The sequence below is a fragment of the Cucurbita pepo genome, chromosome LG11, assembly GCF_002806865.2.
Source record: "Cucurbita pepo subsp. pepo cultivar mu-cu-16 chromosome LG11, ASM280686v2, whole genome shotgun sequence".
NCBI classification, from domain to species: Eukaryota; Viridiplantae; Streptophyta; class Magnoliopsida; order Cucurbitales; family Cucurbitaceae; genus Cucurbita; species Cucurbita pepo.
The window spans coordinates 8744868-8766530 of record NC_036648.1 but is presented as its reverse complement, the minus strand read 5'-3'; the positions used below and the strand labels follow the sequence as shown (position 1 = coordinate 8766530).

The 21663-nt window shown below is 38.0% G+C and overlaps 4 protein-coding genes across 5 annotated transcripts in view; 2 read left to right on the top strand and 2 right to left on the bottom strand.

The window, feature by feature from the left end:
- Positions 1 to 530: 530 nt before the first annotated feature.
- On the bottom strand, positions 531 to 4571 carry LOC111805757 (actin-related protein 2/3 complex subunit 3-like). Its single transcript, XM_023690975.1, has 7 exons — positions 4448 to 4571; positions 4206 to 4274; positions 3944 to 4046; positions 3591 to 3860; positions 2287 to 2524; positions 1026 to 1108; positions 531 to 812 (listed from the first exon to the last, which is right to left on the bottom strand). The coding sequence occupies exons 2-5, from the start codon at positions 4206 to 4208 to the stop codon at positions 2382 to 2384; spliced, it is 519 nt and encodes a 172-aa protein (XP_023546743.1). The 5' UTR covers positions 4209 to 4274; positions 4448 to 4571; the 3' UTR covers positions 531 to 812; positions 1026 to 1108; positions 2287 to 2381.
- An 844-nt stretch (positions 4572 to 5415) lies between these two features.
- On the bottom strand, positions 5416 to 10418 carry LOC111806023 (monogalactosyldiacylglycerol synthase 2, chloroplastic-like). The gene is made up of 8 exons (XM_023691350.1): positions 9999 to 10418; positions 9381 to 9553; positions 8229 to 8390; positions 8016 to 8157; positions 6425 to 6649; positions 6280 to 6342; positions 6051 to 6125; positions 5416 to 5808 (listed from the first exon to the last, which is right to left on the bottom strand). Exons 1-8 carry the CDS (start codon positions 10239 to 10241, stop codon positions 5548 to 5550), a joined length of 1344 nt encoding a protein of 447 aa, XP_023547118.1. The 5' UTR covers positions 10242 to 10418; the 3' UTR covers positions 5416 to 5547.
- Positions 10419 to 12550: 2132 nt separating this feature from the next.
- LOC111805854 (arogenate dehydrogenase 1, chloroplastic-like) lies at positions 12551 to 16730 on the top strand. Its single transcript, XM_023691105.1, has 3 exons — positions 12551 to 13756; positions 14244 to 15220; positions 16482 to 16730. Exons 1-2 carry the CDS (start codon positions 12666 to 12668, stop codon positions 15196 to 15198), a joined length of 2046 nt encoding a protein of 681 aa, XP_023546873.1. The 5' UTR covers positions 12551 to 12665; the 3' UTR covers positions 15199 to 15220; positions 16482 to 16730.
- Positions 16731 to 18028: 1298 nt separating this feature from the next.
- LOC111805340 (probable anion transporter 6, chloroplastic) overlaps positions 18029 to 21663 on the top strand; it is a 5924-nt gene continuing 2289 nt past the window's right edge. For both annotated transcript variants that reach the window (XM_023690375.1, XM_023690374.1), the window contains exons 1-5: positions 18029 to 18561; positions 18679 to 18824; positions 19942 to 20041; positions 20160 to 20212; positions 20699 to 20773. In XM_023690375.1, the coding sequence (XP_023546143.1) occupies positions 18175 to 18561; positions 18679 to 18824; positions 19942 to 20041; positions 20160 to 20212; positions 20699 to 20773 (761 nt within the window). In that variant the 5' untranslated portion in view covers positions 18029 to 18174. The remainder of the gene's footprint in view (positions 18562 to 18678; positions 18825 to 19941; positions 20042 to 20159; positions 20213 to 20698; positions 20774 to 21663) is intronic.

Here is a 21663-nt window from a genome sequence, read left to right as displayed (position 1 = left end):
CAAAATACTTATCGTCGATTTTTTAAATGACGCGATTAAGATTTTCATGCTTTGTGCTTCCTCAAAAGACCTCATACGAATGGNTAACTATGCAAAATACTTATCGTCGATTTTTTAAATGACGCGATTAAGATTTTCATGCTTTGTGCTTGCTCAAAAGACCTCATACGAATGGAGATAGTACTTTTTGATTATAAACTCATGACCATTCCCTAAATTAGTCAATGTGGGACTTTCATCCAACACCTCCCCTCAAACAAAGTACGCCTCCCCTTAATCGAGACTCGACTCCTTTTTCTTTTGGAGTGCTATGTTCGACATTTGAAGATTCTATTAACATGGTATCTTATATTTAGAAAGAGTCTAACACGAGAAATTATGTTTTCAAAACTGCTTCAAATCACGTCAAAGTTTTACCAATTGTACCGTGACAAAAAAAAAATCGTAAAAGTGGCCGATACTCGTTTTTACTTCTCACATGTTAACTTTTAAAAATATTGACAAGAAATGGAATATTCTCAAGAATGAAATTAAAAGAAGGGCCCTTTTAGATATATATATATAAATATGTATAAAGAAAATGACCAATCATAGAGGGGGAGGAAGCATCTACCATGATTCTGCCCAATGGTTCATGATTTTGTACTTGCTGTCTGCTTCTGTGGACGACAATAAATGAAATGCTTAATGACTTTACCAGACAACACAGAGACATACTCATAGAAGCAAAGCCTGAATGAACTTTGAATATGCTTTCCTTCTCTCCCTAAGCTCCAGCTGCTTCAAACTTGAGGTCCCTCCATCATGTGAACCTTCAAATACAAGAAACCAAAACATAGGACATCATCAATCACTGCAACTGTAAAATCAATCTGACTAATGACTGCATTCAAGGATCCATTATATAAGAGTCGCAGACTAGTCAATATCATTCTCATTCGTGTGTGTCGTATACATGTAGGGACGGATAAGCATGGTAACAAAGCTATAAAATACGAGAAACGAAAAGTATGTAGATTTTGGACCTCTTTGGAATGACTTCGGACGTATTTTGAAGCACTTTGAAAGTCGTTCTAAACCGGCACTCCATGCACACGTGATACAAGAACTAAGGGCATCATGGTATGAGATTAGATGAAATCAATGTGAAGGGTACAGATCAGATCACCTCAAAATTAAAGAATAGAGTAAGAAACAGGGTATTCAATCAATAAGAACACATGGGCATGATGTGAGATCTAACATCGATTGGAGAGGGGAATAAGTGTCAACGAGGACACTGGACCCTGGACCGTGAAGGGGAGGGGATTGTGAAATCCCACATCGGATGGAGAGAGGAACAAAACATTCTTTATAAGGGTGTGAAAACCTCTACCTCGCAAACACGTTTTAAAACCTTGAGGGGAAGCCTAAAGAGGACAATATCTGCTAGCAATGAGCTTGGGTTGTTACATCACCCCCTTCGGAGATTAGTGTCCTCACTGGCACACCTCCAAAACCTAGCTCTGATACTATTTGTAACCGCCNGATTGTGAAATCCCACATCGGATGGAGAGAGGAACAAAACATTCTTTATAAGGGTGTGAAAACCTCTACCTCGCAAACACGTTTTAAAACCTTGAGGGGAAGCCTAAAGAGGACAATATCTGCTAGCAATGAGCTTGGGTTGTTACATCACCCCCTTCGGGGATTAGTGTCCTCACTGGCACACCTCCAAAACCTAGCTCTGATACTATTTGTAACCGCCTAAGCCCATCATTAGCAAATACTGTCTTCTTTAGGCTTTCCCTTTCGAGATTCCCTTCAAGGTTTTAAAATGGCTAGAGAGAAGTTTCTACACTTCGTTCCCCTCTCTAACCGATGTGGGATCTCACACATGAAAACCGGTGTAGTTAATGTACAAAACNAGCTTGGGTTGTTACATCACCCCCTTCGGAGATTAGTGTCCTCACTGGCACACCTCCAAAACCTAGCTCTGATACTATTTGTAACCGCCTAAGCCCATCATTAGCAAATACTGTCTTCTTTAGGCTTTCCCTTTCGAGATTCCCTTCAAGGTTTTAAAATGGCTAGAGAGAAGTTTCTACACTTCGTTCCCCTCTCTAACCGATGTGGGATCTCACACATGAAAACCGATGTAGTTAATGTACAAAACTAGTGAAATGGAAGCAGATTACATTTAAGATCATTATTAAAAAGAAAAAGAACATGACCTAGCTTCTGCTGAATTTGATATGCATTAGCATAAACTGATATAACATTCAGATTCTGTTGATTAGAAACGACCTCCTGAAGTGCCATTGAAAGAAACCACATCATTGTAGAAGCCTCATGTGGTGCTTATTTATAACTTTCAAATCAACGTCTTGGAAGCAATTTAATCAAGGAGTGACGATGTTCATAAACTTCCTCTTTGCAAATGCTAACCACCATTTATTTGGAGTTCCATTTGCTCTATAGGCAACACTCAAGAGTCTCCCACTTGTTTCTTCTCTTATCTCCTTCAAATAATCTCTGAATAGCTCTGCATATCAAAATGGACATATTTGAAGCTTATGAACACTATCAACTCCTAAGACAAGAAACAGGAGGCTATTGAACACAAGATTAACTCATAAGATCTGCATCAACTGAATTGAAACAAGAAAAGAAGAAAGTGCCTAATTTGTATTCAGCAAACAAACCAATTGCAAATGAAAAAGGTTGATAATCATGGGGCAGTGGAGCATCTCTAGTTAACAAACAGCAGTGAGATCCCACATCGGTTGGAGAGGGGAACGAAACATTCTTTACAGGGGTGTGGAAACCTCTCCCTAGCAAATGCGTTTTAAAAACCTTGAGGAAAACCCCAAAAGGAAAAGTCTGATGAGGACAATATCTGCTAGCAATGGGCTTGGGCTGTTACAAATGGTATCAGAGCAAAATATCGGGCGATATGCCAGCGAAGATGCTAGGCCCCCAAGGGGTGGATTGTGAAATCCCACGTTGGTTGGAGAGGAAAACGAAGCATTCCTTGCAAGGGAACTCCCAGTGGCTTGGCCCTCTCGGTGAGTTTGGGTTGTTACCAATGGTATCAAAGCCAGACATTGGGCGGTCTGCCAACAAGGACGGTGAGCCCCAAAGAGGGTGGATGGTGAGATCCCATATTAGGAGGAGAGGAGAGGAGAATGAAACATTCCTTATAAAGGAGTGGAAACTTCTCCCTAGTAGACGCGCTTTAAAAGCTTTGAGAAGAAATCCGAAAGGAAAAGTCCAAAGAGGACAATATCGGCTAGCGATGGATTTGGGCTGTTACAAATGTTTTCAGAGCCAAGACACCGGGCAGTGTGCGTGCCAGCAAGGACGCTGGCCCCCAATGGGATGGATTGTGAGATCCCCCATTAGTTGGAGAGGAGAACGAAGTATTCCTTACAAGGGAGTGAAAACCTCTCCCTAGTAGACCCGTTTTAAAAACCTTACCGGGAAGTTCGGAAGGAAAAAACTCAAAAAAGACAATATTTACTAGCGGTGAGGTGAGTTTGTGCTGTTGCAGGTACATACATAGTACATATATATATAGAGAGAGAGAGAAAACTAAGATCAAGCATTACCTGCTTCCCCATTAGATTTGGGAATAGGGAAGAGACCAGGAAAGGGAAAGCCCTGCTCTCCGGGCACAGGGACATTCTCCAAACCCAAGTTAATTATAGCCTTGTTTCCAACAGTCAAAGTTCTGCAACCTTCAAGCCTCTTCAAAGCCACATTGATGTGGAATGTTAAGTAGATGAGAAGCTTATCAGCAGGACTCTTAATATCAAAATTTCTAAAGAAGACATTAGCACGAAAGAATGAAATCGCTTCATCAACAATATCAGTCTTATCTGTGAATTTCCAAACAAGATCAATTTCAGTATGAAACGCATAAAGAACAAACAATATAATCAAATTGAAGTTTGAGCTAAACCTTGATCTGAATCTGGAGCAGGACCATGACTTTTCAAAGGAAATAAAGGGCATCCACAAGCCTTGCTTATTCCTTCCTCATCCACAAAGCTAGAGTGGTGAACCTAGAAGACAATCGCTCGCTCAGTTCTAATTTAATCCTTACAGAGAGAAACAGCCATTTGAAATACGGTAAAATCAATCCATTAAAATTGATGAAATGGATCAAGAACACAAACAAGCTCCAAATTCTTGAAAAAGCATTACAAAACTTGAAACCTCACCATATTTTTCTCAATAATCAATGTCTTACAATCCTGTACGAGATCCAAATTCTTCTCAACTGCAAAGATCTTTGGAGAAAATGTGAGCGTAAGCGGATCGATCTCTCGAAGCGATAATTTCAGACTCGTACTTTAGAAATGAATCATTCAAAGCCAGAAAATCAAATTTTCGAAATCCGCAGTTCGATCGACTCTGGCATTACAGTAAGCAGAATGAGTAATCATGATCCGATGAGACTTACCGGAGAGTTTTCTGTTCCGATAAGTGGATGGGAGTCGGAATAGCCACCGGAATATCTGCGAGCGGAAGGGGTGAAACGGAATAGATGCCAATATTAACCACAGTTAATTTGCTGGAATAGAGGCCAAGATTAACCGCTGGCTAATTGAATTTTTGTTAATTTTTCTAACTTTTTATATATTTATTTAAAATATTAATGAATTTTTTTAATGGATAATTTTTATTAGAAAATATAAAAATTGTATTCAAAATTAAAAGATATTAAAAATATATATAATGTTAAAACAAAATTTTTAAAAATTTACATTTTTAATATTATAATATTGCTGAAAGAGTGAACGGGTAGATATTGTGCTAGGGGAGACATGAACGGAAAATATAATCTACGCTTCCGACCCTATTTTGTTAACCGAATTTAAACGAGAATTTTACGCTTCGTTTAGAGCTAGTCTCCGTCGGACTCCAATTTCGTGGATTAAATAGACATCAGCATCTTAAAGTCGGNGTCTCCGTCGGACTCCAATTTCGTGGATTAAATAGACATCAGCGTCTTAAAGTCGAAAAAGGACTTATCTGTAAATTGCGTACATAAAATAAATTGCCTTTCCACGGAAGGAACTATCTTCTATTATTATTATTATTCTTTTTTTTTTTTTGAGTTAAATAATATATCGATAATAATAATAATAAATAATAATATATCGATAATAATAATAATAAATAATAATATATCGATACAACCATTTAAAGTAATATTATATTAATTAAAAGATTAAATGATATTTAATTATACATATAATCAAACTATTAATATTTAATTGTCCGATGTGACTAAAAATATTCCATAAAATCTACATAAATATAAAAATTGATATCAACATCTCCTAATAAATATAATAAATTATATTATTATCACTCAATATTATTTATTATTATTATTATTATTTTAGGTCACATTCGTTGTCAATATTGACTTAGAAATTAAAACTCCAAATGCTAAGAAAAAATTACATCCTTTGATGAGGCTAACTGTACATGACAATTCTACAATTCTAGGAGGATAAGCTTTAGCAATGCCGAGTATGTCGTCGACGAAACCATTTAAATTAAGTCTGTAAATGATGAGTTTAACATGTACGGGATGTTTGCCAATGGACCGCGCTGGCAGGCGAGGTCGTGGATGTCCCGAACAATGTCGAAGACAGCTTCGGGTTGTGCTAGTTTACGAGCATTTTGAGACATTGTGTGGAGTTGTTCTGGTTTTGTGCTGAACCATTCTGCAACAATTTTAGCTGTTTCTTTCGGACTTCTCGTGAATACTCCTGCTCCATTGTCCACCACATATGGAACGTTTCCTTTTTCCTACGGGGAAAAGGTTTTGCAACGTTAAAACGGTTGATATAATTAAATTTACCGTAACCCATAAGGTTAAACTTTGATTTACCGTAACCTATTTCCTACGCTTCTCAGACATTCTACAAATTTTCAACCCAGTGTTAAACAGAACCCATCAACGGGTTGAGTAGTGATTCAACATGTAATGAGTTTGCTATCGAAACTCTAGTCTAAAGCTCGATGCATATGTCGGGTTTAGTTGTGCTTACTTGTCCGGGAATGTAATCGTTTAGAATAATTGGAAGTCCTCGAATCAAAGCTTCGGCAATTGTACCCGGACCAGCCTGTGAACAAAGATTCAGCATGATTCAATATCCCATAAGTATTTATCAATATGATACCTTTTCTTATGAATATGATATCAAGGTTTGTTGACATTCATGATATCATATCACTAATTGATATCTAATTCTATCAAGAAATGAAACAAAGGCTTACTTTTGTTATTATACAGTCACAAGCTCCCATCCATTTCTCCATTTGTTTCTCAAAGCCTCTCAGCTGCAAAAGAGGAAGAAAAGGAGATGAAATGGAAGCCCAAAGCCAATGGAAAAAGGCTCCCCAAGAATGGCTTGAAACTGACCTTAACTGGGATCTTCCATTCCAAAGCTTCAAGAGAAGAGGCTAAAGCTTTGTTTCTTCCACAAATGATAATAAGCTGCCCTATAGGCTTCTCATTGTTCTTGTCAAAAAGGGACTCTGCAAGAGCTTTTGCTGTTTTCTTTACAGGACCCATCCCTTCACCTCCTCCCATGAGTAGCACGGCTGGTAAGTCCGGATCCATCTCGAGTTCTTCTCTTAGTTGATCCTATGAGGCGAATAATCGAACCAAGCAACAATGGTGAGTGTAATCAGACATTGTAACAGCTCAAGCCCACAGCTAGCTGATATTGTCCTCTTTAGTCTGTTATGTATCACTGTAAGCCTCACGGTTTTAAAATGCGTCTACTAGGGAGAGGTTTCCAGACCCTTATAAGAAATGTTTCGTTCCTCTCTCCAACAGATGTGGGATCTCATAATCCACTCCCCTTGGGAACTCAACGTCCTCGTTGACACACTGCTAAGTGTCTGGCTCTGATACCATTTGTAACAGCTCAAGCCCACCACTAGCAGATATTGTCTGCTTTAGTCCATTACTTATCACCGTCAGTCTCACGATTTTAAAACGCGTCTACTAAGGAGAAGTTTTCACACCCTTATAAGGAATGTTTCGTCCTCCTCTCTAATCTACGTGAGATCTCACAATCCCACCCACCCCTGGAGACCCAGCGTCTTCACTGGCACACCACCCGTTGTCTGGTTCTCTGATACTATTTGTAATAGTCCAAGCCCACCACTAACAGATGTTGTCTACTTTGGCCCGTTACGTATCATCGTCAATCTCACGGTTTTAAAACGCGTCTACTAGGGAGAGGCTTCCACACCCTTATAATGCTTCATTTCTCTCTCCAACAGATGTGGGATCTCACAATCCACTCCCCTTGGGAACCCAGCATCCTCGTTGGCACACCGCTCAGTGTCTGGCTCTGATACCATTTGTAACAGCTCAAGCCCACCACTAGCAGATATTGTCTACTTTGGTCCATTACTTATCACTGTCAACCTCACAGTTCTAAAACGCGTCTACTAGGGAGAAGTTTTCACACCCTTATAAGGAATGCTTCGTCCTCCTCTATAATCTATGTGAGATCTCACAATCCACCCCCCTTGGAGACCCAATGTCCTCGCTGGCACACCGCCCGGTGTCTGGCTCTGATACTATTTGTAACAGCCCAAGCCCACCACTAGCAGATGTTGTCTGCTTTGGCCTTCATTTATACATCTCTTTCTTCCGTTTCTTTCAAATTTGGTCATGCCAAAAGATTTTGGAGCGACGTTTACAGGAGAGGAAAATAGCTTGAGCTCGATGAATGAGGTAAGAGAAGAAGAGTGAAAGAATAAAGAAAGAGGAGGTGAACCACACTGAGAAACATACTAGCCCCATTAGCATGCATATAACACTCAAGAAATTGTGTCAGTGAAGGTGGATCGGTCGTCAACCTCAAAACGCGTCTACTAGGGAGAGGTTTCCACACCCTTATAAGGAATGTTTCGTTCCTCTCTCCAATCGATGCGAGATCTCATCAAACAAAGTAATAGGTTTGTGTTGTATCAAAATGTAGAGATCTATCTACCTTCTGGAGTACTGCTCGAGCGAAGGACGGCCTGATGGGTAGGCCATAGACACGAACTTGGGACTCTTCGATGCCGTCGAGCAAGGCTCTCTTGGCTACGGCCTCTGAGGGGCAGTAGCATCTGTTTACACCAGGATGAAACCTGCATTTATAGTGTTGGAAGTTTAAGCATTAGTTGAAAATGAGGAATCAAATAGTAACGTGCAAACTAACCATGTTGGATGGCAGGTGTTTAGGTCTGTTATGACTGTAACAAATACCACTTTCTTCTGAAGGCCTTGCCATTTCAGAACCCATAATGGAATGTGCTGCATCAGTGGATGAACACTGATGATAATGTCTGGCTTGTACTCCATCAGCCCAGCTTCCACTTCCCTTCAAACAAGAAAAGCGTAGCCTCATAAGAACCATTTTTGCTATATATATGCAATGATTGGGGTATCAAATACCCTCACTCTATGTTCATATAGGAGAGTTGAACCCCATATTTGGAGGATATCACCAAATATATACCAAGCTGACAAGACTAAATGTTAGTTTTCAACATCCTCTACTCGGTTACTTGATCGTCGTTGAGTGCAAACAACAAGCTCGTGGCAAGGAATCGTCCAAAATGAAGATTAAAAATGAAACCAATGCAATCATGAGCTGAACCTATTAGGAATCACGACCCTCCACAATGGTATGATATTGTCCACTTTGAGCATAGGCTCTCATGGCCTCGTACCAATGGAGATGTATTCCTTACTTATAACTCCATATTCATATCCTTAATTAACCAATGTGGGACTCTCTCTAAACAATCCTCCCCTCGAACAAAGTACACTATAAAACCTCCCCTGAGGCCTATGGAGCCCTCGAATAGTCTCCCCTTGATTGAGGTTCGACTCCTTCTTTGGAGCCTTCAAACAAAGTACAACCTTTGTTCAACACTTGAGTCACTTTTGACTACACATTCGAGGCTCACAATTTCTTTGTTCGACACTTGAGGATTTTATTAACATGACTAAGTTAAGGGCATGACTCTCATACCATGTTAGGAACCACGACCCTCCATGATGGTACGATATCGTCCACTTTGAGCATAGGCTCTCATGGCTTTGCTTTTGGTTTCCCAAAAGGCCTCGTACCAATGGAGATGTATTCCTTACTTGTAAACCCATTCAAAGTAGGTTAATAACAAGAGTATTATCAAACGAGATACAAGATAACACAACAGTTCGAGCTTTTGGTGTTCGGGGTGGGTTTGTCTTCTCTTCAACGTTTCGCTATGTTAGTTCTTTCTAATTTTGTACTAACAACTCAAAAGTCAAGTCTCCTAATAATACTTAACGATGAGAAAATGCGTAAGAGAGTTATATGTACTTTGCATAGAAGGCGGCAATGGCAGCAAGATAGACCGAGTGAATCCACCGAGGAGAGGTACTATGAAATGCAACCTTCCATAGCTGAACATGCTTTACCATGAACTTGTAAGACCTCTCCATGTCATTCAAAGGCCAACCAGTGTACTCTTTCCAAACATCCTTCACAAAGATCTGAAGAACAAGAGCCAAATTTCAACAGTTTACACAGATTTCTTGTACAAAATGAATAGCAATAATTCTCAACCCCCACGAATCTCTTTGATTGATCAACCAACTGTGCAAGCAATGGCTAAAACAGAGTAACCAAGAATCCAGACAGAGTAAATTGCAAGATCTTCATGCACACACCAAGATCCATTAAGAACAAACATAAAATGGCAAGTTTACAACAAATCTAACGATCAAACGCAAAGCTGAAGAGAACAAACGAACATGAAGCAAGATCTAACTCAGAAAATACTCAAAACCCAGAAGAGAATCCACAAAAACCCTACGGTTAATAAGAACAAACGAACTTAAATCAGATGTAACTAAGAAAAAAACCCAAAACCCAGATGAGAACACGAAAAAAATTTCAAAAAACTCAAACCCCAGAAGAGGAAAATGGTTGATTAACCTGATACTCATCGCCAAACTCAATACGAAACGCATCACGAATGGCTTCCGCCGAGGCCCTATGGCCGCCGCCAGTATCACTCATCAAAATAAGTACATTCTTCGTCCTCTCGGCTCCAATCTGAACCATTTCCAAAGTCCCATCGTCATCATTCCCACAAATTTTATAGCTACTACTCCATTGATAATGCCCTCCCACCCTCCGAAACACCTCTGTAAAAGACCTCGGCGTTGCGACAGACATAACCAATCAACCCACTTAGCTCCGACCGCCGTCAATGGCGGAGGGAGAAGGGGGAGAAAGAAGAAGACCCTGAAATTGAATGCTGTAAATTGCGAGGGAGACAGGGAGAGAGAGAGAGAGAGAGAGAGAGAAGAAGGATTGGTGGAGAGTGAATTATGAGGTAATGGCGCTGTGTGAATTGGCAGTGAGTGGCGCCATTGACATACGCAAACGGGAATTCGTGGGACATAGTGCGTTTATAGCCGTCCGATTCGCATTTGGCTTTGAGAATGAGAATGTTCGCTGAGGAAGATTCGAATCTTCTTCAACTTCATGAACAATAATTTAAATCCGGCGCCCTTTTAACTCTTCGTATTTGGTATCATGCCCCTTCAGTTTCGGATATTCTCTTCTCTTCCCTTCCTCCTCCATTATTATACTTTACCAAAGTGTTATTCTCTGCTTTTTGGAGGACTTTTATAAAAATATTTTAAACTTTAAATTTTTTTAAAAAAAATTATCATTATAATATTTTATTTAAAAAATACCATAATTTTAAAAGAGTTAAAATATTTTTACAACTAGTATCACGTTTCAAAAATACTCACGAACTTTCAAAAGTAACAATACGTTTAGACTTTTCGAGAAAAAAATAAAAGGTTTATGATTAATAAAATTAAAATTAAATAGGGAGACGATGTATGAAGTGTATTCCATATATATATATTATATATATATCTATATATATATATATATATATAGATATATATTATATATATATATAAAAAGGTCTCCTTTTAAAAAATTTATGAGTATTTTTTAAACATTAGGATATTTTTAAATATTTTTTTAAAAAAATATTGAGGATATTAATAAATTTGAAGTGCATACGTATTTTTTAAGCATTTTTTAAAATTTAATGGCGTTCAAAATTAGATTTTTTTTTTTTCATTTATAGACATTTTTTTAGATAAAGTGGATTTATATATATATATATATATATATATTAATTTAACCCATTTAATTTGTGTCTTTTTTTTAATTATTTTTTGAACCAACCACAAAGCATGCGAGTCTTCTATTAAAAAATCAAAATAAAAGAGAAAAAACATTAATTTATTTTTTAAACTCAAAAGTATAATTTAATCTTTATTTAAAATAAAATTTTCTATTTTTAAAAATGGTATATAACAATTTTTTTGTATTTAAAAATATTTAACATTTGTTTTAACCGACCGAACGTGCAAGTTGAGGGAGTCAACCAGTAATATGACAAAAATATAAGGGCATACAAGTAAAATTTACAAATGATTGAAATTATTTGGGTCCCGACGATCTCATTTTTAGATAAATTAGATATGTTATTAGCAATGAAAAAGTCGCGTTGTGGACCGTCCAATATGATAGCCCAATCTATTTCTTCATGACTCTTTAATTATTTATGTTAAAGTTATATGCATATAATGATATAATTATTGATACATTAGTATTTACGTCTATTATAGTTTTTTATTTGAATTCAATTAAATATTAAGATATAAAAGTTTAGATAGGCCAAAGTTGAGTAATCAATACGATATTTATATCTAATATATATTGAAAATGTAACTTTTAATAAATTTCTATTGAATTTTTTAAATTTTGTTTATTTTTTTTATGGGTTTTTTAAAAATAATTTGAATTACTAGACAAATTAAAAATATTACGCCTTTTTTACCATAAATTTTAAAATTAAGCCTATAAATATTATTTTATATATGATTTGTTAAATCAACGCCCATTTTTATAATTATTTTATTTTTTAAATTGACCATCAAATTTCGAAAAAAAATTAGTTTATTTTCCATTTGGTCCTTATATTTTAAAATATTACACTTTTACGATTGATTTTTCATTTAATACTGACACGAGTACATGGTGTTAATATTTATTAATTCATTTAAAAAAATTAAGTTAAAATTACCACTAATTTTTCATCAAGTTTAACGTCACAAATATTTTAAATTAATCAACAAAAAGAGAGAAAAAAACAAAATTGAAATTTATGAACCAAATAGAAATTAAACTCAAAACTCGAACTAAATTGAAATTATACTACAAATTTATAGAAAAAATGTAATATTTAGAAATTTACGAGGCGAACAATTATTATTATTATTATTATTATTATTATTTTGTCTGTTTAATTATAATTTTTAATATAACTTGAATTTCTAATTAAATTCTAAATATAAAAAATAAAAATTTGAAAATGTATTAAAAAAAAAAAATAATAATAACTTTAAAAAGGTTATATAACTAGAAAGAGCCATTAAAGAAAGCCACAAAAGGAAATCTGATACATTGCGGCGGCACGGCTACAAATCCTGTAAAACGTGTTCGTAACCGTATACTTCCATTTCTCTCAACCTCTCACGGCGGCGGACCGGAGCAAAATCGCCACCTATGCTGTCACCGTCTCCTCTCCGCCGCCTCTCTCCGGCCGTGCCTTCTTTACCTTCTTTCTCTAAACGCCGTCTCTATAACCACAAACCACTTCCGATTCTCCCCTGTTTTCAGTCTTTTCCCAAGCCTCTTATTCGAGTTCGCGCCATTGATGCGGCTCAGCCTTACGACTATGAATCCAGAATCGCGTCCCGTTTTCACAAATCCCAGAAGCTCAAAATCGCCATTGTTGGGTTTGGTAACTTCGGTCAATTTCTCGCTAAGACTATTGTCCGACAAGGTCATACTGTCTTGGCTCATTCCCGATCGGACCACTCCGACGCGGCTCGTAAGCTCGGGGTTTCGTTTTTCTCGGACCCCCATGACCTTGCCGAAGAACACCCAGAAGTGATTTTGCTCTGTACGTCTATAATTTCGACTGAAAGTGTTCTCTTATCGTTGCCGTTGCAGAGATTGAAGAGGAATACATTGATAGTGGATGTGCTTTCAGTGAAGGAGTTCCCGAAAAGTTTAATGTTGGAGTTACTGCCGGAGGATTTTGATGTAATTTGTTCTCACCCGATGTTTGGACCTGAAAGCGGTGCGAAAGGGTGGAATGATCTGTTCTATGTTTATGAGAAGGTTAGAATTGGGTCGGAGGAATCTAGGGTTTCGCGTTGTGAGAAATTTTTGAGTATTTTTGAGAGAGAGGGCTGCAAAATGGTGGAGATGAGCTGTGCGGATCATGATAGATATGCGGCTGGATCGCAATTCATTACTCATACTGTTGGGAGAGTTTTGGATATGTTAATGTTGGAGTCTACGCCGATTAACACTAAAGGGTATGAGAGTTTGTTGGATTTGGTGAAGAACACTGCTGCAGATAGCTTTGATTTGTATTATGGCTTGTTTATGTATAATAAGAACGCGTTAGAGATGTTGGAGAGGTTGGATTTGGCTTTTGAAGCATTGAAACAACAGCTCTTTGGGCGATTGCATGATGTGGCGAGGAAGCAATTGTTTGGAAGTGCAGAGAAATTGCGCACTTGGCCTGATATTCCTCCTCAATATGGTGCTTCTCTTTCACTGACAGCTTATTCTGAGGCTACCAGGCAAGGTCCCTGAGCCTTTCATTTCAATGATGTTTAATGTTCTTTTGTTCTTTGGTTCAACCAATACTTCTGATGAGTTTGGTGTTATATGTTATGTTTGTGCTCTATTTGGTGTTCAATTTTCATATTAAGCTTTTGGGTTTATGTTCTAATGGTGTCGAAATCGTTTGTTTGCTATTTTGTGGAGAGTTTGGCTCAAGAAAAACAATAGAACTTTTAAGGAGGTGGGCAAATCAAGCTATGAGTTACTAGGTACTTTGTAATTTGTGATCTTAGCTTAACTTCGTTAGATTGATCGTTCAACGAAGGCTCGACTTACAAAAAGAAAAGGATCGATCGTGAGAGAGTTTCAAATAATTTCTCTAAAAAGATGTTCATGTTAGTTGAATAGTTTTAAGATGCTGATTGTTTCTATCTTCATTGAGTTTCTGAAAATGTTGTGATATTTGTATTGTGATGAGTTCAAACCTCTATATTCTTTTTGCAGGTTTCCGAACTTTTCTCCAACTTTTGACTTTAAAACTGCAAAAACTGAGGAAAACTCTAAGCTCAAAATTGCTATTATCGGATTCGGTAATTTCGGACAATTTCTTGCCAAAACAATGGTAAAACAGGGCCACACTGTGTTAGCCTACTCGAGATCGGACTACGCAGCTGTGGCTGAAGAGTTGGGAGTTTCTTACTTTTCTGATGCAGATGATCTATGTGAAGAACATCCAGAAGTAGTTCTTCTCTGCACTTCGATTCTTTCAACGGAGAAAGTTCTCAGGTCGTTACCTTTTCAAAGATTGAAGAGAAACACTTTGTTTGTTGATGTACTTTCAGTGAAAGAATTTCCAAGAAACTTGTTTCTTCAAATTTTACCCCCAGAATTCGACATCCTCTGCACTCATCCCATGTTCGGGCCAGAGAGTGGTAAGAACGGATGGAACAATCTTTCCTTCGTTTACGATAAGGTTCGAGTAGGAAATGACGAATCAAGAGCCTACCGTTGCAACTTCTTTCTCGATATCTTTTCGAGCGAAGGGTGTCAAATGGTGGAAATGTCATGCTATGATCACGACCGGCATGCTGCAGGGTCGCAGTTCATTACGCATACGATGGGGAGAGTTTTAGAAAAGTTGAGCTTGAGCTCTACCCCAGTTAACACCAGAGGTTATAAAACCTTGTTGGATTTGGTGTCAAATACTGCTGGAGATAGCTTTGATCTTTACTATGGTCTGTTTATGTACAATGCTAATGCCATGGAGCAGCTTGAGAGGTTGGACCTGGCTTTTGAAGCATTGAAGAAGCAGCTCTTTGGGCGCTTGCATGGTATTATCCGGAAGCAACTTTTTGAAAATACGCAAGGCATCACAGAGGCGCAGGAAGATCCATTGATGAAGCCATATCAGAACGGCACTGCTCTTGTAACCTTGTCTGATTCTCGTGATCTTCATTAGGAATCATCTCTCAGTCTTACTTGTAAGTGTTCCATATATATCCTTTGTTATTTCTCAGAGCTGCATTAGTTATTTCTGCCCACACGGACACAGATAAGACGACACGTCAATGAACATGAATATATTAATACTTCTTTGTAGATAAACAACGTAGATTTAACANTGAACATGAATATATTAATACTTCTTTGTAGATAAACAACGTAAATTTAACTTAGAAAATATACAAAGTTTAGCTGATATTTGGAAACTTTGGATGAGTTTAGCTGGCTATGACTAGAGGAAGAAGATGTGTTAGGAATGATCAAACTATAAGGATTAGAGTTTATAGGACAATCTCTACTTTTTTAGATCTGTGTTCAAGCTATATCCCAGTTGTTTGTGTTCATCTGATATATATATTTAAAATTTAGACACGTTGTTAGCGTGTTGGACATGGATAGGTCTGGACACGGGTCGGTGCTTGCTCTCATTGTTCTTTATGCCAATGTGTCTGCAAAAGATTTGATGTGAGATCCCACATCGGGTGGGGAGGAGAACGAAACATTCTTTATAAGGGTGTGGAAACCTCTCCCTAGTAGACGCGTTTTAAAACCTTGAGGGAAAACCAAAAGAGGACAATATCTGCTAGCAGTGGGCTTGGGTTGTTACAAATGGTATTAGAGTCAGACACCGGGCGATGTACCAGCGAGGAGGCTGAGCCTCGAAGGGGTGGACACGAGGCGGTGTGCCAGCAAGGATGCTGGGTCCCAAAGGGGGTGGATTGCGGGCTCCCACATCAATTGGAGAAGGGAATGAGTGCCAGCAAGGACGCTAGGCCTCGAAGGGGGTGGATTGTGAAATCCCACATTAGTTGATGAGGAGAACGAAACATTCTTTATAAGGATGTGGAAACCTCTTCCTAACCGACGCATTTTAAAAATCTTGAGGGAAAGCCCGGAAGGGAAAGTCCAAAGAGGACAATATCTACTAGCGGTAAACTTGGGCCGTTACGTTTGATTCTTTATCGGTCTGGTTCTGAATTCAAGTTCTATTTTTCACTGTGAATTTCATTGCTAATATTCGAGTTTGTGAGTGCACATCATCTATCTTGATACAACACTTTCACTCGACTTTCTGTTGAATGCGATGCCGTAATATGAATGCAGTCTGCTTATCTGATATCAACTTTATTTCATGCACCCATTTCCTGCAACCATCTAGTCATTGTGATTGTATTTGGGTGAGTTTTCTGTAAGTTCTTAGAAGCATCTTTCAACTACTACATATCTTGCTCGTTTTAGGTATGCTGGTGGTGCACAGTTAAGAATCAACCATGTCGAAGGCGCAAACGGCCCCTACAACTCCATGGCAGCTCTACTCCATTGTCGTTCTCGATCCCGTCAACCAGCACCCAAAATCCGACGCCATTGCAGGGAGGCTGGTGAGTAATTTAAAAGTGTTGGAGGAAAAGTAGATGAGTCTTTGATGGGATATGGAAGAAGATGATTAAAAGTGTTAGTAGGAATAAATTCTGGGTTTGAATTGGGAGATTTTGGGTTATTTCTTCTTAATAATATCTTTAAATTTTTAAAAAGTAAAAAAAAAAAATATAATAAAAAAATAAAAAAATATTATGGTTAGTTTTGGATGAAACCTGACCGCTTTTTATTTAAAAAATATTCTCGAACTTTTGAAAGTTTTGATTAATATCGGTGTTTAAAAAATAAAAATATACTAAAATATCCCGTAGCATTAACACATTTCCCTTTATAAAAAAAAAATTAAAAATAAATAAATCTTATTGTTAATGCATGGACTTATAGGTGACTCATAAATTATCTCTATTTTTAAAATTCGAGTATTTTTGAAATATGACAGTAATAATTATCTCTATTTTTAAAATGCACGAGTATTTTTGAAATATGACAGTAATCGGTCTCAGATTTTTTAAATTCACTGAGTATTTTTGAAATATGACAATAATTGTAATGGTAATATTAGAGTATTTTTGAAATATGACAGTAACCGTAATGGTAATGTCACGAGTATTTTTGAAATATGATAGTAACTGTAACGGTAAGAAACATAACCGTAGTAATATCACGAGAATGAAATATGACAGTAACCGTAACGGCAATATCACGAGTATTTTTAAAATATGATCGTAATTATTATCTCTATTTTTAAAATGCACGAGTATTTTTTAAATATGATAGTAATCGGTCTCATAGATTATCTTCACTGATTTTTAAAATTCACGGTATTTTTGAAAATATGACAATAATTGTAACGGTAATATTATAGTATTTTTGAAATATGACAGTAACTGTAACGGTAATATCATGAGTATTTTTGAAATATAATAGTAATTGTAACGGTAAGAAACATAACCATAGTAATATCATGAGTATTTTTGAAATATGACAGTAACCGTAATGGTAATATCACGAGTATTTTTGAAATATGATAGTAACTGTAATGTTAAAAAATATAACCGTAACGGTAATATCACGAGTATTTTTGAAATATGATAGTAACCGTAACGATAAGAAACATAATAGTAATAATAATATCACCGAGTATTTTTGAAACTTGACGATAACAATATTTTTGAATTTTTTAAAAAAGTTTTAAATGTGATTTAAAATTAAAAAAAAAAAGCTTAAAGTTATTAATAAAAAAAAAATTTTAAAAATTTTTTTTTTTTAAAGTTAGAGGATATTTAGATATTCTGAATTAAAGGTATTTTTGAAANGGTATAAAATTATTTTTAAAATTTTTTTTTAATCTAAGGTATTTTTGAGATAAAATATAAAATTAAATATTTTAGTGAGCCAGGCGTTCTAAATGCATGGCAGCCTCACAAATGTGCAAGCTTCCGTGGCCAGTCCAGCTTCCTCCCAACTCCCAACCATGGCCGCAACTTCCCTCCACGTCTCTTCTTCTTCCGCTTCCCGCTAACAGAAGAATCGAATCCCAAACCTCTAAACCCCAATGGCGAAATTCTCAATTCGACCCCATAATAACCCCTTTCTCCCTCACCGCACTAACCCTCACAGTTCAATTTCCCACTCGGTTTCCGCCACTCGCTTGGTTTCTCACCCCCAACTCCTTCGATTAAGCCTCCGAGTTCGTTGTAGCATCAAGGAGAAAGAAAATGTTAAGGGCAACGAAGAACTTCCCCCTGTTCTTTCTGGGCTAAAAGTCGATGAATCGGAGCAAACTGAGTCTATTTCGAAATTTGAAAACGGTTTGAGCTCTGGAAATGGGATTGATGAAGTGGGTTTTGATTCGAATTGGCCGCCGTGGAAGAACGTTCCTGATAGATATAAAATGATAGGTACTACGGCGCTTGCCTTCGTTATTTGCAACATGGACAAGGTGGGTTCCTCTGTTTTTGTGACTTTTTGAATTTGGGTTTCAATTTTTCTCTATGGTTTGTTCTATTTTAGGTGTTTTCGTGGGATTTATAGTTGGGTTTGTTGTGATTTTTGGCAGGTGAATTTAAGCGTTGCTATAATTCCAATGTCGCACCAGTTTGGATGGAATTCTTCTGTGGCTGGATTGGTTCAGTCATCTTTCTTTTGGGGTTATGCTTTGAGTCAGTTGCCTGGTGGGTGGCTCGCCAAGATATTTGGTGGGAGGTCAGTATTTAAGTATCAATGTTAGCTTATTTATTGGCGATTACTTGATCAATGAATTCATTAGCTGAAGTGAATGTTAGAATAATTGTTTCAAGCTGGGTTATGATATTGGGTTTCTGTAACGGCCTAAGCCCACCGCTAGTAAATATTGTCCTGTTTCTTTCAGTTTCGAGCTCCCCTCAAGCTTTAAAACGCGTCTACTAGGAAAAGGTTTCCACACCCTTATAGAGGGTGTTTCGTTCTCCTCCCAACGTGGGATTCTCACAATCCACCCTCGCTGTCCCTCGTTCCTTTCTCCAATCGATGTGGTACCTCCACCGAATCTACCCGCTTCGGGGCCCAGCATCCTTACTGGCACACCGCCTCGTGTCTATTCCCCTTAGGGGAACAACCTCCTCGCTGGCACATCGCCCGGTGTCTGGTTTTGATACCGTTTGTAACGACCCAAGCCCACCGCTAGTCCTCTTTGGGCTTTTCCTTTCGGGCTTCCCCTCGAGGTTTTAAAATTCATCTGCTAGGGAAAGGTTTCCACATCCTGGTGTTTCGTTCTCCTCCCCAACTAATGTCGGATCTTACTGTTTCCTAAAAAGATTCTGGGAGAATTTGCCGCTTTTGTTTGAGATGCCCTGTTCCTTAACACTTTTGATAATGATTTTGTTCTTTGGTCTTAAAATTTTGAAAGTAAGTCTATAATAGCTAACTATACCGTTTTAAGGTTCTTCACTTTTTAGAATTTTGTTATGGTTTCAAGAACGATCCTGAAAGTAAACTTGGAAAAGAAGTAAAAATGTTAGTAAAGAAGCTTAATTTTTTTAAAAAATGGGTCCTTAATGTTTACCTTGAATCTTGAAATCTAGGCTGGTGTTTGTCAAAAGCCCCTTGATGTCCTTGTTTCTCCCTGGCAATCTCGACTGGCTTTTAACTTGTTTTTACGTTCTATTCTGCGAGTTATATCGATAGAAACGTTAATATTTCTGTTTACCGTTCACTGCCATTCATTATTATTTGTTAGTAGCCATATCAATTGAAATGCTGTGTGCACTCTTCACGGTTTATGTAGATCATACAATAAGCTACGAAAAGAGTCATACTCATTGCGGGTTTTTTTTTTAAATAGAAAAGTTTTGGAGATCGGAGTACTGACTTGGTCGCTATCCACTGCACTCGTTCCATTTCTTGCTGGATATATGCCTGGATTAATTTTATCAAGAATTTTGGTGAGCGATACTACTCGTAAAAGAGAACCACTTCTTATGGTTTCCCTCTGTTTTATCCTGTACATTCTGTTTGCTTCATTCTTTAAATTCAATGCTTATCAACTTTCACTGCACATAGGTTGGCATCGGAGAAGGCGTTTCACCATCAGCTGCAACCGATCTTATTGCCAGGCAGGTTAAACTTGCATAATCGTTAATGGTCGTTTTATTTATTCATAGTTTTCACATTTTCTCGAATTACTCTAAACTTTTGTGTATATTTGTAAAAATAATTATACTAGCTAATTATTCGATTTAACTAAGGTAGTAGTATCATGTTTCTTTGCCGTTTTTCATACATTTCGATTTATGGATGGCCGGAATTCTTCATGAACTTCATTTCATTGTATCTTAGGGACATAAATACGGCCATTTATAACCATTTTCTCTGCTCGGTCTGTTTATCTTCTCTACAAGCTGTACCTAGTATGTGACTGAGTCGCTTTTGCTTGTCTCATCGTTCTGTATAAATGGACGGTGTCTACTTTGCGGCTTTCCGTTTGCCAAAACTTCATCATCAATGAAAACCCCGCTTCCCTTATGTTGTCGAAAGGCATTCTTCACGTCAAGTTGATTCTATACATTCAACTGACTTGACCTTTTTATTTGAGTATGCAGGTTGATTCCTCTACAGGAGCGCTCACGGGCAGTCGCATTTGTTTTTGGTGGGCTGAGTGTTGGAAGCGTTTCCGGGTATGTTCTGTGCATGTTTCAAGTAATCACTGTTGAGGAGGCTTCAGTTAGTTAAGGGAAAAGTTTTCGACAGGCGTGTTCATGAAAAGTTGAATGTGAGATATGGGACTAATAAGAATATTCTGACATTTCACTGATTTGGACTTTACTGAGAAGCACCCTGGAAATTGGGGCGTGTTGGGGATACAATTTGCACTCCATTTTTCGGTTTCAGATACCAAAGATAAAGGGATCTAACAATATGCGTTTGGTTAGCCTGTTTTTTAAATTTGAAATTGGGGAGGAGAATGAAGTATCCGTAATAAGGGTGTGGAAACCTCTCCCAAGCAGACACGTTTTAAAAACCTTGAGGGGAAGCCCGAAAGGAAAACAAGGACAATATCTGCTAGCGGTGAGTTTGAACCGTTACAAATCGTATCAGAGCCAAACACCTGACGATGTGCTAGCGAGGAGGCTGAGCCCCAAGGGGGTGGACATGAGACGGTGTGCCCCCTAGGATGCTAGGCCTCGAAGGGGGTGGATTTGGTGGGTCCCACATCCATTGGAGAANTGGATTGTGAGATCCCACATTGGTTAGGAGGAGAACGAAGTATCCTTAATAAGGGTGTGGGAACCGCTCCCAAGTAGACGCGTTTTAAAAACCTTGAGGGGAAGCCTGAAAGGGAAACAAGGACAATATCTGCTAGTGGTGAGTTTGAGTCGTTACAAATGGTATCAGAGCCAAACACTTGACGATGTGCTAGCGGGAGGCTGAGCCCCAAGGGGGTAGACATGAGACGGTGTGCCACCTAGGATGCTGGGCCTTGAAGGGGGTGGATTTGGTGGGTCCCACATCCATTGGAGAAGGGAACGAGTGCTAGCGAGGACGCTGGCCCCGGGGGGGGGGGGAT